Genomic DNA, 15,981 nt, shown 5'->3' with positions numbered 1-15,981 from the left:
TTAACGGACTGGCGCTTCACCTGCGCTTTGGTTTCTGATTGTTGACATAATCGGTTCTCTCCGCAACTTGCTTGTCCCGGAATGACACGAGTGATCGCGAATGACTTTGGTTACACATTTCTAATTGGCTGTTGCGGAAGACAGTCACCCAGCTAACTACACAGCAGTGCGTAGAAACGGAACATGTACGGCAACAGACAACCAGTCAATATCGTTCTCCCCCGTATTAGCCCACGTCTTCCTGTTGCTCGGCAACACGTGAAACGTGGTTTCATCGAAATAAATCATGAATGATAGACGATAATAAAATGGCATCAACACTGATCGATTAAAGGGTCAAGCAAACCTGGACAACCTATGCCGTGTGTAGTCATAGCAACCGTAACCTTTTCAGTTGAACTATGCGAACATGTGTCTTAATTTGTTTAAGTCAATTAGCACTAAAACCGTCATCGCATCCCAACTGTGTGGATTGATGCTCATGATGTTAATCATTTGGATTTTCTGGTCCAGACTCGATTATGAACAGACCGCCGTCATATAGATGGAATATTGCTGAGCACGGTCAGCGAGCCTGACCATCCAATCCCGTTAGTCGCCTCATACGACAAGCAAAGTCGCCTTTGAATATCACAGTACGGCACGGCGGGGCGGTTGTGTAGCCTAGTGGTTAAAGTGTTTGCTCGTCACGCCGAAGACCAGGGTTCGATTCCCGACATGGGTACAATGTGTGAAGCCCATTTCTGGTGCCCTCCACTGTGATATTGCAGGATATATTGCTTAAAAGCGGCGTAATACAATACTCATTCACTCGCAGTACGCCACAGGGTTGGACTGGTCACTATATAAGCCGTATTTGTTTACTAACGTCATTGTGCAGTGACTCATTTCAAACAGCCACACACCAACAGTTGTTTCTGGGCAATATTATTTCGTATTAATCCCGGCTTGCAAACAAGACCGTGTATATCACATGTCCCCTCGCTGGAAGAGACAAGGCGCCATGGGTAGCAAGAGGGTTGTGTGTTGTGTGTTTGTAGACAGGATTTAGTGAAAGTGGAGATGTGTTACATGTTTATGTTTTGTGGGCGTGGTTCTGTTTCTGAATAGTATTATTCGTTCTAAGGTGCTTTTTTATATGAACGTTTCGCGTATTTTCATTTCCATTACACAAGACCATGATGATAAGAAAAGATGACATTCGTTCGTTCGTTCGTTCTTTCGTTCATTCATTCATTCATTCGTTCCTCCCTTCATTCATTCATTCATTCGTTCGTTCCTCCATTCATTCATTCGTTCGTTCCTCCCTTCATTCATTCATTTGTTCGTTCCTCCCTTCATTTATTCGTTCATCATTGATTCATTCATTCTTTTGTTCGTTCATCTGTATTCATTTATTCATTCATTCTTTTCGTTCATCCATTGATTCACATTCATTCATTCATTCATTCATTCGCTCGTTCGTTCGTTCCTCCCTTCATTTATTCATTCATTCATCATTGATTCATTTCTTCTTATTCATTCATTCTTTTGTTCGTTCATCCGTATTCATTTATTCATTCATTCTTTTCGTTCATTCATTCATTCATACATACATCATCATTTTAGTTTTTTATATCAATGTTTATTGGGGTTTATTTAACATTTTGTTTTCTTTCTAACGTTTAACATGCATTGTCGTGTTAATGTCAAAATGCTAGATGCTGTCAAGAAGTATATAAGGTATATTTCTTGATGGTGGTAGTGATGTATTGCGAGAAAGGTACGACAAGGCGGCTTCGGATAGCACAGCCGCACCTAATTCAATTTGTGACTGATATCGCATGTGTGATTCGTACAGAGGCTGAGACAGATCCAACACGTCGCTGGCAGCTTGGACAGGCTCCATCTGCCACTCAGAACACAATCGCCGTTCTCAAAATATAATCCCATAGTTATAATGTCGCGTAACGGAGCTAGTCCTACGACCAAGTAATAAATTGCCACGACCTCAAACGTATCACAACGTGGTCAGCGTATTGAGTGTTTGCGAATGCTCTTCAAGCAGATTGATTTTCTGTTCTACCTGGCGTATTTCACACCGAGGGGAGACTCCAGAGAGGAAAGGTTGGGGGGTGGGGGGTGGGGTGGTGGTGTTTGGTGTCGGGTTTCGGTTGACGGGTTGACATGATTTAACTTAAAGCCCCGATTGAGCGGTAGATTATACAACATCCAGTTTGAAGCGTGTTTTAAAACACACACCGTATATTGTATACGCTATCTATCAATAGTCCAGCCTAATACATACATAATGCTTTGGGGTTAGATTCTAAACGGATAATTCAGCGCTTGATATGTTTCCTTTGTAATTAGATAGTTACAGTGTTCTGCTCCCGTGCATATTTAATGCAACTAGTCTCATACTTGAAATTGTTCTATATATATATACTGTAATTAGTAGATAATTAATCTGGAGTAAATTATTAATCTGCTCAAAGATTCAATGTCATTTACACTTGATATTTATTCAGATTATTACAAAGTGCATTGCGATGCAAATACCCTTTTGACAGGACGGAGCTAATAGACAAACATGATTAAGATTAATTTTTAAAATTATGTCGGTCGAATTAAATGCTTATTGTCTGTTAAATGTTTCGCCCTAATACCAAGACCCACAACACCATGACGTCAATTCTGGGGAGTGGAACATGCGCTCGCAACTTGATCACGTCGAATGTTGGACGACGTTATTTCTGAGGGGGGCGTGTCTGGTCAAATGCTCCCCATAGTTGTAACTGGGCAACGCAGATAAACAAGATGATCTAACGATCGCATCCCAAAGCGGGAGAGATGTGGCAATCGTCATTGGGAGAAAAGGTACAGATAATCGACGCGAGGATATGTGAGAATATGCGGGATATCCCCACCTGTGCATAAAATGGACTTATCCGACATTGCCGATGTCGGATTCTAGTGAGGGAGTCGTCATTATTTAAATAGGGGTAAATATTTTTAAGCTTGAAGATTGTACATAATGTTGATACCTCAATTCAAATATGTGACTTCAAAACAGCGTAACGGTATAACTGTACTCTTGAAAATCACATTCGAGAAAAAGGTTGAGTAAATTATACAGCTCATCTTTGGAATTTTATATATATCTTAGCATCTTAGTAAATTGGCGGACACAATTTTCTTTAATGAAGCAATAAGTAAGCTTGGTATACGTCATAAACCCAATACCCTCATATTGCGATCTGTATGAATAACTCCAAGGCGCATACCCTATGACCTCTGTCGTAAATTAAGACAAATTTATGGCCAGACATGTATGTCATTTTACACAACACTATACAATATATGACCCAGGGCCAAAGCCAAAAAGAAAATTTATTAAAATTTCAATATATTTTGAATTTGAATATATTGGAGTAGGTACGCACAGTAATGTGGTGGGCAGAGTAGAATACTTGCTTCAGAACACAAACGGCTCATTGTTGAAGGGATCGAGTTTCAACACCCTCTTGGTGTGAATCTGTCACAGGAATGAGCACCCAGTGCGTTCCCCCTTATCACAGAGAATCAGCGACTATTTGTAACGAATTCAACCAGGTAAGACGCCGGGAGATAAGCATAGACAGGGTTGCCAATGGGTGAGGATATCCTTTAAGACAAAGGGATTTGTTTCTCGTTGAATACTGCAAAAAGAAGAGTTGCCATTGCGTGGCGTGGGGACGCTCTATGACGACTATCAAGTGGGGGTATCGGGCGACGGTTTGTGACGGACAAGAGCTTTAGACCAACGCTACGGCGAGGGAGACGGTACTAGAACGCCTGTTTACAGTGACGCACAGTGGGAAAACGTTTTAAGGTGCAGAGAACCCTTGGGTCTGGGGAGGTGTGATTTTGTGGATGGTGCTGGTTTAGAACGTGACTTGGATATTTACACGGGGACACGGGACACTGTTGGAAATTGTTTTAAGGTTCAGTGAGCCCTTGGAGGAGTGATTTTGTGGATGATGCTGTTTTAGAACGTGACTTGAATATTTACACGGGGACACTGTTGGAAAACGTTTTAAGGATCAGCGAGCCCTTGGAGGAGTGATATTGTGGATGCTGCTTTTCTAGAACGTGACTTGGATATTTACACGGGGACACTGCTAAAAAACGTTTTAAGTATCAGTGAGCCCTTGGAGGAGTGATATTGTGGATGCTGCTTTTCTAGAACGTGACTTGGCTATTTACACGGGGACACTGTTGGAAAACGTTTTAAGCTCCAGTGAGCCCCTGGAGGAGTGATATTATGGAAGATGCTGGTTTAGAACGTGACTTGGATATTTACACGATGGCATTGCTGGAAAACGTTTTAAGTATCAGTGAGCCCTTGGGGGAGTGATATTGTGGATGCTGCTTTTCTAGAACGTGACTTGGATATTTACACGGGGACACTGCTAAAAAACGTTTTAAGTATCAGTGAGCCCCTGGAGGAGTGATATTGTGGAAGATGCTCGTTTAGAACGTTATTTGGATATTTACACGATGGCATTGCTGGAAAACGTTTTAAGGATCAGTGAGCCCCCGGAGGAGTGATATTGTGGATGCTGCTTTTCTAGAACGTGACTTGGCTATTTACACGGGGACACTGCTGGAATACGTTTTAAGGTTCAGTGAGCACTTGGGATCTGAGGAAGAGTGATTTTGTGGATGATGAACGTTACCTGTATGTTTAAATTGGACACCTGTTGGAAAACGTTGGGATGTTCACAGCTGCGGAGGAGGATCTTCTGAGGGGTAATATGGATGTTTACACAGTGAAGCTGCGGGAAAACGTTTGACTTTCAAATTGGTCCTTGGATTCCAAGGTCTTTTGATTCTAAGATGCAGATGGTGAATTGAATAATGGTGCTGGACTGTTTTTCATACGTTGAATTGATATGTTTATCTGTTCAGATTGACGTACTTGTGGTTGCCGTTTGTTATGAAGTAATGGTAATCCGTGTTTTGATAGAGGTATTAAATATTCATAAGCTGATTGGTATTAAATATTCATAAGCTGATTGATATTAATTATTCACATGCTGAAGATACATTACACCGCATCAGCTGATGGGAAGAGATTTGTGTGTGTTGTACAGATGGCTTTGGAAAACGACTTCAAAGTGTAAAATGATGGATTAACTTTTAGGACGAGTTCCGTGCTTTTGTTAAACATGTGTTTTGAGGCTATATGTGATCCGATTGGACTCTCTTGTTGAGACTATACGCTGTGAGTTAGGTATGGTGTGTTACATTGTAATGGCTTGTGAAGGAACGATCACGGGTCACCATGAAGCGCCTCTCCCTGCTTAGTCGGGGGACAGGGGAGTTTACTCAACGACAGTCGTCCCACCAGATTGACGTCAAACTTGACCCCCAGGATTTCCAGAACGCCCCCAAGCGTTACCAACCAGCCATATCAAAATCCGACCCATCCACAACCCCCTACATGCCACCCCCGGGTTTTTTCCAGCCACGATTCCCAAGGTTAAAAAGGGAGGCAACTCTTCCCAAAACCTACTCCACCAAGAAGGGGGCGCTGCTGCTGTATTCGGAAGAATTCGCGTGTAGCCGTCAGCAGACCATCACGAACAAGGCAAACGGGTATGACATTGACAGACAGCAGTTGGATATCAGTACTTCAGATCTCACTCAAGCTATCTCGCGATATGAATCGTCTCAACATAAATGCACCCGCTTTGTCACGGACGATAAAGGACGTGACATCAAACCCGGTCATTCTGCCCAACGCCATGTTGCGGCTTGGCATTTTTCTCACCCCGAGGTTAACATACACACATCTATTGGTTCGCGTTTTGCTCGAAAACCAGACCGGAGAGGGCGGAAGAAGATCATTCTTAAAGCAAGCTTAACCGTGTTCCCGGCTCCATATAATATTCCAAAAAGTTTGAGTCAAATTCAACATGGCCGCCGACAAGATGGCGACGGAGGTAAACTGAAAGGAAGGTCGGTACAGGTTCAATCCACTCGTGTCCAAAGTGACCATATTCGGACATTACTTCCTCCGGCCATGTCTTCGAGAAAGGTGCCCACCATTGCAATCACCCCGAAACGTAAAGAATGGACTCGCCCACCCACGCCCAAGCACGAGCCAGAGATAGACAATTCGTCATCGGCTTCATCAGGATTGAAATTTACAAGGGCGCGCCTGCCTCCAATATTTAGACACCCTTCTTCAAGTGGATCCAAAGTGATTAAAGAAAACGGTAGCAGCCATCAAAACTCTGACACGTCCAGTGTGAGGAAGAGGGTCCGGATTCAGCTGGATCCCGTTATAATGCCTGATCCCGTTATAATGCCTCATCCCTCATCACCTGAACATGATACTCATCACGGTTGCTGATGTACATAATGCAAAAATTTGAAAACCTTTAAATATTTTCATGACAATATTGGCCATAAGGCGGATTCACTCGATGTCTTTAAATGCAGTGTCGAGTTTAGCAAATTTTATTAATGAAATCAATCTGTCCTGGTGATGGCATGTAATTAACATGCATCACAGAAATTGTAAATATATATTGCAGGGATTTCTAAGTTTGTTTGTTTGTTTGTTGTTTAACGCCACACTCAGCAATATTCCAGCTATATGACGGTGGTTTGTAAATAATCGAGTCTGGACCAGACAAACCAGTGATTGACATCATGAGCATCGATCCACGCAATTGGGATACGATGACATGCATCAACCAAGTCAGCGAGCCTGACCACTCGATCCCGTTAGTCGCATTTTATGACAAGCGTAATCGCCTTTTACGACAAGCATGGGTTGCTGAAGACCTATTCTACCCCGCATCTTCACGGGTGGATTTCTAAGTGAACCATATGCTCGTGTGCATGTTAACTTACTCAGTGGACAGTATATGTATGTGTTTGTAAACTGCCGGGTAAATGAAAGTACAATGTATACACCATGTTTGATTGTGGCTAAAAATGAAACAAACAAATGTTTATTCGATAAATATATATATTAGATATATTTGATACGGGTATCATAGTTGACTTTTGGACCTTGTTTGCAGTGTTTGCAGTATTTCAGTCTTGTAACGTTTTGATAACGTTTCTAAGTTTGAGGTCACATTCAAATTTCAAGAGTATCCTTTCTTTTGCCCGACAGTTAAGTTTATCACATCAGAGGAATTCATATTGACCGTGAAATACATATACATTATAAACATGAATTACCAAATTTAAAATGTTTAGATACAAAGTCACTAGAGAGATAGACGTAATGTGTTTTCAACGTCAACGTGAGTGCGCTACGTATAATTTGGGAAAAGCGTACAGCTTCCCCCATTTTAAAATAATACTCACATCTGGCTGAAATATTGCTGGCGCAGTGTAAATGTAAAGAGTTAATGCCAGAGAATAACCAGTCTCGATTATCTGGCAAAAAGATTCCACTTGGCGTAAATGACAAAGTAGGGCTGACAATGAATGGATCACTAAAACGTCAGTGATGACACCAGGTGTTCGCGAAAAGGGTAAGCATGTCCTGCTCTACTGGCATCACTCGCCTCCCACACATTTTGTACAAAAGGTTTTTGTGTTGCATATGCAAACGATGTTGAGCCCTTTGGTGAACAGAGCTGAGAAAATAATGTTTGTCTTTAGTTTTTACCAATTATTTTCACTACGTTGTTTATCTCCCTATTGTCATGTGTGTTCAGAGATATTCAAGACCCTGGAGAGGGTCCCAAACGTTCAACCAAAAGGAACTATTTTTCCCTTTGTTTTTAATAAAACATTTTGTGTGATTGTTATATTTTCAGTTTCGTGTTAACTTACCACCGCAACACACACATTGTTGTCATTGAATCGACACAGGCACCAGAAACCTATGATTGTGGGTTCGAATCCCGGTTCGCCCCGATTATGTTTCTAGGTTTGTCAGCACCATACCCGTGCTCGTGGGTTTCACCGAAGTGGTAAACGTCTGAGACCTGCATCACTTCGGGCTTTCCTCCCACATTAAGCTGACACGCCTTGATATAACTGGAATATTGTTAAAAGCTGACGTAAAACCCAACTCACTCAATCACTCAAGACACAGGAAACGGCATCAACATATACATTGTCCGATCGATATTAGTTACATTTCCTTTACAAATAAAATACTGTCTCTGGTAACATATACACATAGAGCTATCATAACGGGATCTCATGCGAAAGTATTTTGTAATTTGTGATAAGAATGATTGCAACCACAATACTTAATAGTATATATTGTTCCTCAAGAATATGCCCATAAGAAGCCAAATTACGTTCAGGTTTGTGTTCAAGGATTAATAAAGCGTGGACCTACATGTACTTGGCACCCAAATAACTTACTGGGTCATCTGTGGGTCATAGCGGTAAATCTATATGACATTGTTATTTTTGGTTCTTGGATATCGTGGGAAAAGAAAAACAACTATATGTTTTGTGATGATTTAGTTCACCAAAATGATGTTTTTAATATAATCATGATGTAAATCTCAGGATTTCTGGTCCAGACTCGATTTTTTACAGATCGCCGCCATATAGCTGAAAATTGCTTGAGCGTCAGAAAACAGTCACATGAACACCATGTACAGTCGCAGGAACACCAGACACGTGGTGTGAGTGAGTGATTGGGTTTAACGCCGCTTTTAACAGTATTCCAGTTATATCGCGGCGTGTTAACTTACTGTGGGAGGAAAGCCCGAAGAGATGCAGGTCTCAGACGTTTACCACTTCGGTGAAACCCACGAGCACGGGTATGGTGCTGACAAACCTAGAAACATAATCGGGGCGAACCGGGATTCGAACCCACAATCATAGGTTTCTGGCGTGCCCAAGGGACGCAACTCTGCACAGCGAATCGCGGCGCCTTAGACGACTGGGCAAACCGTGCCTCCTCATAAGACTGTAGTTAGTGTTCATGTGACTGTAGATGGTGTTCATGTGACTGTACATGGTGTTCATGTGACTGTACATCGTGTTCATGTGACTGTACATGATGTTTATGTGACTGTACATGGTGTTTATGTGACTGTACATCGTATTCATGTGACTGTACATGATGTTTATGTGACTGTACATGGTGTTTATGTGACTGTACATTGTGTTTGTGTGACTGTACATGGTGTTCATGTGACTGTACATGGTGTTCATGTGACTGTACATGGTGTTCATGTGACTGTACATGGTGTTCGTGTGGCTGTACCAGGTGTTCATGTGACTGTACATGGTGTTCATATGACTGTACATGGTGTTCATGTGATTGTACATGGTGTTCATGTGACTGAACATGGTGTTCATGTGATTGTACATGATGTCCATGTGACTGAACATGATGTTCATGTGACTGTACATGGTGTTCATGTGACTGAACATGGTGTTTATGTGACTGTAGATGGTGTTCATGTGACTGTACATGATGTTCATGTGACTGAACATGGTGTTCATGTGATTGTACATGATGTCCATGTGACTGAACATGATGTTCATGTGACTGAACATGATGTCCATGTGATTGTACATGATGTCCATGTGACTGAACATGGTGTTCATGTGACTGTTCCAGGTGTTCGTGTGGCTGTACCAGGTGTTCATGTGACTGTACATGGTGTCCATGTGACTGTACATGGTGTTCATTTGACTGTACATGATGTCCGTGTGACTGAACATGGTGTTCATGTGATTGTACATGATGTTCATGTGACTGTACATGATGTCCATGTGACTGAACATGATGTCCATGTGATTGTACATGATGTCCATGTGACTGAACACGGTGTTCATGTGACTGTTCCAGGTGTTCGTGTGGCTGTTACAGGTGTTCATTTGACTGTACATGATGTCCATGTGACTAAAAAAGGTGTTCATGTGATTGTACATGATGTCCATGTGACTGTACATGATGTCCATGTGACTGAACATGATGTCCATGTGACTGAACATGGTGTTCATGTGACTGTTCCAGGTGTTCGTGTGGCTGTACCAGGTGTTCATGTGATTGTACATGGTGTCCATGTGACTGTACATGGTGTTCATGTGATTGTACATGGTGTTCATGTGACTGTACATGGTGTTCATGTGATTGTACATGGTGTCCATGTGACTGTACATGATGTCCATGTGACTGAACATGATGTCCATGTGATTGTACATGATGTCCATGTGACTGAACATGATGTCCATGTGAGTGAACATGGTGTTCATGTGACTGAACATGATGTTCATGTGACTGTACATGGTGTTCATTTGACTGTACATGATGTTCATGTGACTGAACATGATGTTCATGTGACTGTACATGGTGTTTATTTGACTGTACATGGAACCACCATCAAATAGTGATGATACCCTGTACAGCTGTGTAGGGCAGGCATGAAGACTTGAAGCACCAGTAAAAGGAGCACTATTCTGTCGGTCAATACTCGCCCACAGATGTACCGTAGTGCTTGTTTGTTTGTTGTTTAACACCCCACTCAGCAATATTTCAGTTATATGACGGCTAGCATAAAGCAATGACTGGTTGGTTCTGTGTCTGAGTTGGGTATTCAGTTTAAATTGCGGCATGATATCATAATGCGTTATCACTATAAAACTGTCCGGAGTTGTACAAGCAGACACACGCACGCACGAACGCACGCGATTTGTTCGTCGATATTTATGTGCAAAAATCGTGAACGCGATGTAAAACTCACTCCACATTTATAGTCAGTTAACTCACTTGCCTCAGGAAGATGCACATTACGAGGCCAAACAAGGATAACTCACTCAACATAACGGCCTCAAACAACAACATCCCACTTCACTCCACATTACAACGTAAAACAACGTCATCACAATCTACATTACGACGTAAAACAAGGATAACTCACTCAACATAACGGCCTAAAACAACGATAACTCACTCAACATAACAGCCTAAAACAACGATTACTCACTCCACATGACGTCCTAAAACAACGATTACTCACTCCAAATTACGACGTAAAAGAACGACATCTCAATCCACATTACCACGTAAAACAACGACATCTCACTCCAAATTACCACGTAAAACAATGACAACTCACTCAACTTAATGTCCTAAAACAACGATTACTCACTCCACATAACGGCCTCAAACAACGACATCTCACTCCACATTATGACGTAAAACAACGACATCTCACTCCACATAACATCGTAAAGCAAGGATAACGCACTGAACATAACGGCCTAAAACAACGATATCTCACTTTACTCCACATTACGACGTAAAACAATGACATCTTATCCACATTACGACGTAAAACTATGACATCTCACTCCACATAACAGCGCAAAACAACGATTCTCCGCATAACGGCCTAAAACAACAACAACTCATTCCACATAACAGCACAAAACAATGATAACTCATTCTACATAACGGCCTAAAACAACGACAACTTACTCCAAATAACGGCCTAAAACAACGATAACTTACTCCACATAACGACGCCATACAAGGACAACTCACTCAGCATAACGACCTAAAACAACAACAACTCACTCCACATAACAGCACAAAACAATGATAGCTCACTCTACATAAAGGCCTAAAACAACGACAACTTACTCCAAATAACAGTCTAAAACAACGATAACTTACTCCACATAACGACCTGAAACAACAACTCACTCCACATAACAGCGCAAAACAACGATAACTCTCTCAACATAACGGCCTAAAACAACGATACCTCACTCCACATTACAGCAAAGATTAAACAATAACTCACTCCTCATAATGGCCTATAGCAACAACTCACTCCACATAACGGCCTAAAACAACGATAACTCACTCAACATAACGGCCAAATGTCACTGAAAACCCCCATCAGACCGTGGTAGTTCTGAGATCGAATCTTATGACCTCAGTTCCATTAAAAGTGTATATATTTACCCAACACTACAATACACCTTACAACTCTCCTTTAATCCCTACTTATACCACGGGACAGATTTGGATAACGCCTGAAAGGCCCAGGTGACAAAATATCACCCAGGAATCACACCCACCTCACACGTACACTGCCCACACGTTCTTTTCTATGCAGGGTATAACGGCCTGAAGTATATATATAGTTTGTTGTTCTGGTGGCAGGCTCGATACAAGTGAGAGTGCCCGCGGGAGTGTAATTTAGCATACAGATTTTGTTGGTAATTCCTTCTGAGCTCGACACGCCGACTTACATACGCCGATACAAATACACAAATGATTTCACCTCACAGTTGACAGACGCGCCAACAATATGATATCAGCTTTGGCAACATTACTGTGTTGATAATGGGATTTAGTCAGCGGTGTATACGTCGTGCATAAACTATTTACTGTTAGTCTTTGATGAAGGTTAATTTTAGCGCCTGGGTTGGCTTTATACCGCTGTCGGTGATAATGCTGCAATATTATGTCGGGTGACACCAGGAATGGGCTTCACACATTGTACCCATGTCGGGAGTCAAACCCAGGTCTTCAGTGTGACGAGGGAGCGCTTTAACCATTAGGTTTTCATGGTATATTTGCCTCAAAAGATGTGCCAGTAACACCACCACCATCACCACCACTACTACTACGACTACGACCATTACCACCACCACCACTACTACTGCTACAGAAGATCTGCCACCTTTGTCGAGGTTTCTTTGACTGGTGTATGAGGAGATGATTTGGCACGTTTGTCTGATATGTGGGAGATGATCAGACACGAATGTCTTGGGTTGTTTTATGGGTGTGCGGGGGAATATCTGACACGTGTGTCTAGGGTTGTTTGATGAGTGTGCAGGAGAAGATGTGACACGTGTGTCTAGGGTTGTTTTATGGGTGTGCGGGGGAATATCTGACACGTGTGTCTAGGGTTGTTTGATGAGTGTGCAGGAGAAGATGTGACACGTGTGTCTAGGGTTGTTTTATGGGTGTGCGGGGGAATATCTGACACGTATGTCTAAAGTTGTTTGATGGGTGTATGAGGAGAAGATGTGACACGTATGTCTAGAGTTGTTTGATGGGTTTGCAGGAGAAGATGTGACACGTAAGACTTGGGTTGTTTGATGGGTGTTCGGGAGAAGATGTCACACGTGTGTCTTGGGTTGTTTGATGGGTGTTCGGGAGAAGATGTGACACGTATGTCTTGCGTTGTTTGATGGGTGTGCGGGAGAAGATGTGACACATATGTCTAGGGTTGTTTGATGAGTGTGCAGGAGAAGATGTGACACGTGTGTCTAGGGTTGTTTTATGGGTGTGCGGGGGAATATCTGACACGTGTGTCTAGGGTTGTTTGATGAGTGTGCAGGAGAAGATGTGACACGTGTGTCTAGGGTTGTTTTATGGGTGTGCGGGGGAATATCTGACACGTATGTCTAAAGTTGTTTGATGGGTGTATGAGGAGAAGATGTGACACGTATGTCTAGAGTTGTTTGATGGGTTTGCAGGAGAAGATGTGACACGTAAGACTTGGGTTGTTTGATGGGTGTTCGGGAGAAGATGTCACACGTGTGTCTTGGGTTGTTTGATGGGTGTTCGGGAGAAGATGTGACACGTATGTCTTGCGTTGTTTGATGGGTGTGCGGGAGAAGATGTGACACATATGTCTTGGGTTGTTTGATGGGTGTGAGGGAGAAGATGTCACACGTGTGTCTAGGGTTGTTTGATGAGTGCGCGGGGGAATATCTGACACGTGTGTCTTGGGTTGTTTAATGGGTGTGCGGGAGAAGATTTGACACAGGTGCCTAGGGTTGTTTGATGGGTGTGCGGGGGAATATCTAACACGTGTGTCTTGGGTTGTTTGATAGGTGTATGAGGAGAAGATCTGACACGTATGTCTAGGGTTGTTTGATGAGTGTGCGGGAGAAGATGTGACACGAATATCTTGGGTTGTTTGATGGGTGTGCGGGGGAATATCTGACACGTGTGTCTAGGGTTGTTTAATGGGTGTACGGGGAAGATCTGACACGTGTGTCTAGGGATGTTTGATGGGTGTGCGGGGGAATATCTGACACGTGTGTCTAGGGTTGTTTAATGGGTGTACGGGGAAGATCTGACACGTGTGTCTAGGGATGTTTGATGGGTATGCGGGAGAAGACCTGACATATATGTCAGTAGGGTTGTTTGATAGGTGTATGAGGAGAAGATCTGACACAGGTGTCTAGGGTTGTTTGATAGGTGTGCGGGGGAACATGTGACACGTGTGTGTCTAGGGTGCTCATACCATGTATGTTGATCTGCCATGAGAAGTTGATTCTCTTGATCTTTGTATTCAAACGCCCTTTCATAACGCTAAGACGTTGTTGCACCTTTTCGCCAACGAAAGATTACCTCATTCCCGTCTTTATGAAATACTCACGTGCAACATTACTAAAGTACCAGGTAACAATGTATAAACAGTAACAAGCATATAAAGATCAATTGGTTCCAGATGATTTGCCCCAGCGCTCCCTTACAACAGTGGAATGGACCCATTAGAGATCCTCACCTTTTGTGCGACCTAGTTCGGAGCGTGTATATATTCAAGGCACTCTCGACGCCAAGTATTCTGTCTGGTACCCTCTTACCCCAGTAACAACTGCTGTTGTCCAGGTTTCCCTGAATATCAAAGTATATACCTTTGTGCATACTGTAACGCCTTGAGCATAGCCTTGGGCGTGGAATAACGCACATACCCTATCGGGCAAAAGAAAGTATCCACATAAAAAAATTATTATACCAGAACATAACAAACGTTATCAAACCGTTATTAGGCTGAAAACAGTCGTAGAAACACTGCAAACGTAAGCTCGAAAAACACAACAGTTACTATAAACCCCATATCAAAACCATAATCATTTAATAACAATTTCTTGTTTGTTTCAATTTTTGCCACAATCAAACCGGCAGTGTTGTTGTTGTTGTTGTTGTTGTTGTTGTTGTTGTTGCTGTGCGGGAGAAGATGTGATACGTATGTCTTGGGTTGTTTCATGGGTGTGCGGGGGATGACCTGACACGTATGTCTAGGGATGGTTGATGGGTGTGCGGGAGAAGATCTGACACGTGTCGAGGGTTGTTTGATGGGTGTGCGGGGAAATATCTGACACGTGTGTCTTGGGTTGTTTGATGGGTGTGCGGGGGAATATCCGACACATGTGTCTTGGGTTGTTTGAGGTGAGGTGAGGTGAAATTGGGTTTAACGTCGCGTCCAAGATTATTGCACTTATATAGCGACGTGCATGCACGTGTATGTGTGTGTGTGGCTGCTTGTACTAGTCCGGACTGATGCCGATTTATAGTGCTAGCTCACTGAGATACCATGCCGCAGTTTAACATGAATACCCCACTCAGACACAGTATACTGACTCCGAGCCGACCAGTCCTTGTTTTAGCCCCTTAATGCCGAGCGCCAGACAGGGTAACAACAAGTACAATCTTTTAACGTCTTTTTGTATGACGCGGCCCGGGATCGAACCCTGGACCTTCCGCTCTCCGGGCGGACGCTCTACCACAGGACCACGGAGGCGGTGGGTTGTTTGAGGGGTGTATGAGGCGAAGATGTGACACGTGTGTCTAGGGATGTTTGATGGTGTGAAAAACACAACAGTTACTATAAACCCCATATCAAAATCATAACCATTTAATAACAATTTCTTGTTTGTTTCAATTTTGTGTTGTTGTTGTTGTTGTTGTTGTTGTTGTTGTTGTTGTTGTTGTTATAATTCATTAATCGGGATATTTGTTAGTTTGCTAGCCTTCATAACATTATATAACATTTCCTCACGTCTACAACAATGACACCAATATAAAGCGTCTCAGGCCTCTAGAGGTTCTGCTGAAAATAGAGCGGGTACAATGTCACGTGCGGACTAATAAATAAACACATAAATAAACAAAGCACTGTCTTCCTTGAATGACAAATACTGCAACCCAAATGCTACATTCAAAGCCACAACACGGAAGGGTCTTTTCAAAGTGGCGTC

At 42.6% G+C, this 15,981-nt stretch overlaps 1 protein-coding gene across 1 annotated transcript; it reads right to left on the bottom strand.

Moving 5' to 3' along the window:
* Positions 1-8,516: 8,516 nt before the first annotated feature.
* LOC139475304 (uncharacterized) lies at positions 8,517-10,320 on the bottom strand. The gene is made up of 2 exons (XM_071258532.1): positions 9,227-10,320; positions 8,517-8,565 (listed from the first exon to the last, which is right to left on the bottom strand). The coding sequence occupies exons 1-2, from the start codon at positions 10,318-10,320 to the stop codon at positions 8,517-8,519; spliced, it is 1,143 nt and encodes a 380-aa protein (XP_071114633.1).
* Between the last annotated feature and the right edge of the window lie 5,661 nt (positions 10,321-15,981).

Source organism: Haliotis cracherodii, unplaced genomic scaffold (genome assembly GCF_022045235.1).
Source record: "Haliotis cracherodii isolate W230 unplaced genomic scaffold, xgHalCrac1.p SCAF_3, whole genome shotgun sequence".
NCBI lineage: Eukaryota > Metazoa > Mollusca > Gastropoda > Lepetellida > Haliotidae > Haliotis > Haliotis cracherodii.
Note: the sequence above shows the minus strand (reverse complement) of the source record. Positions and strands in the feature narration are given on the sequence as shown.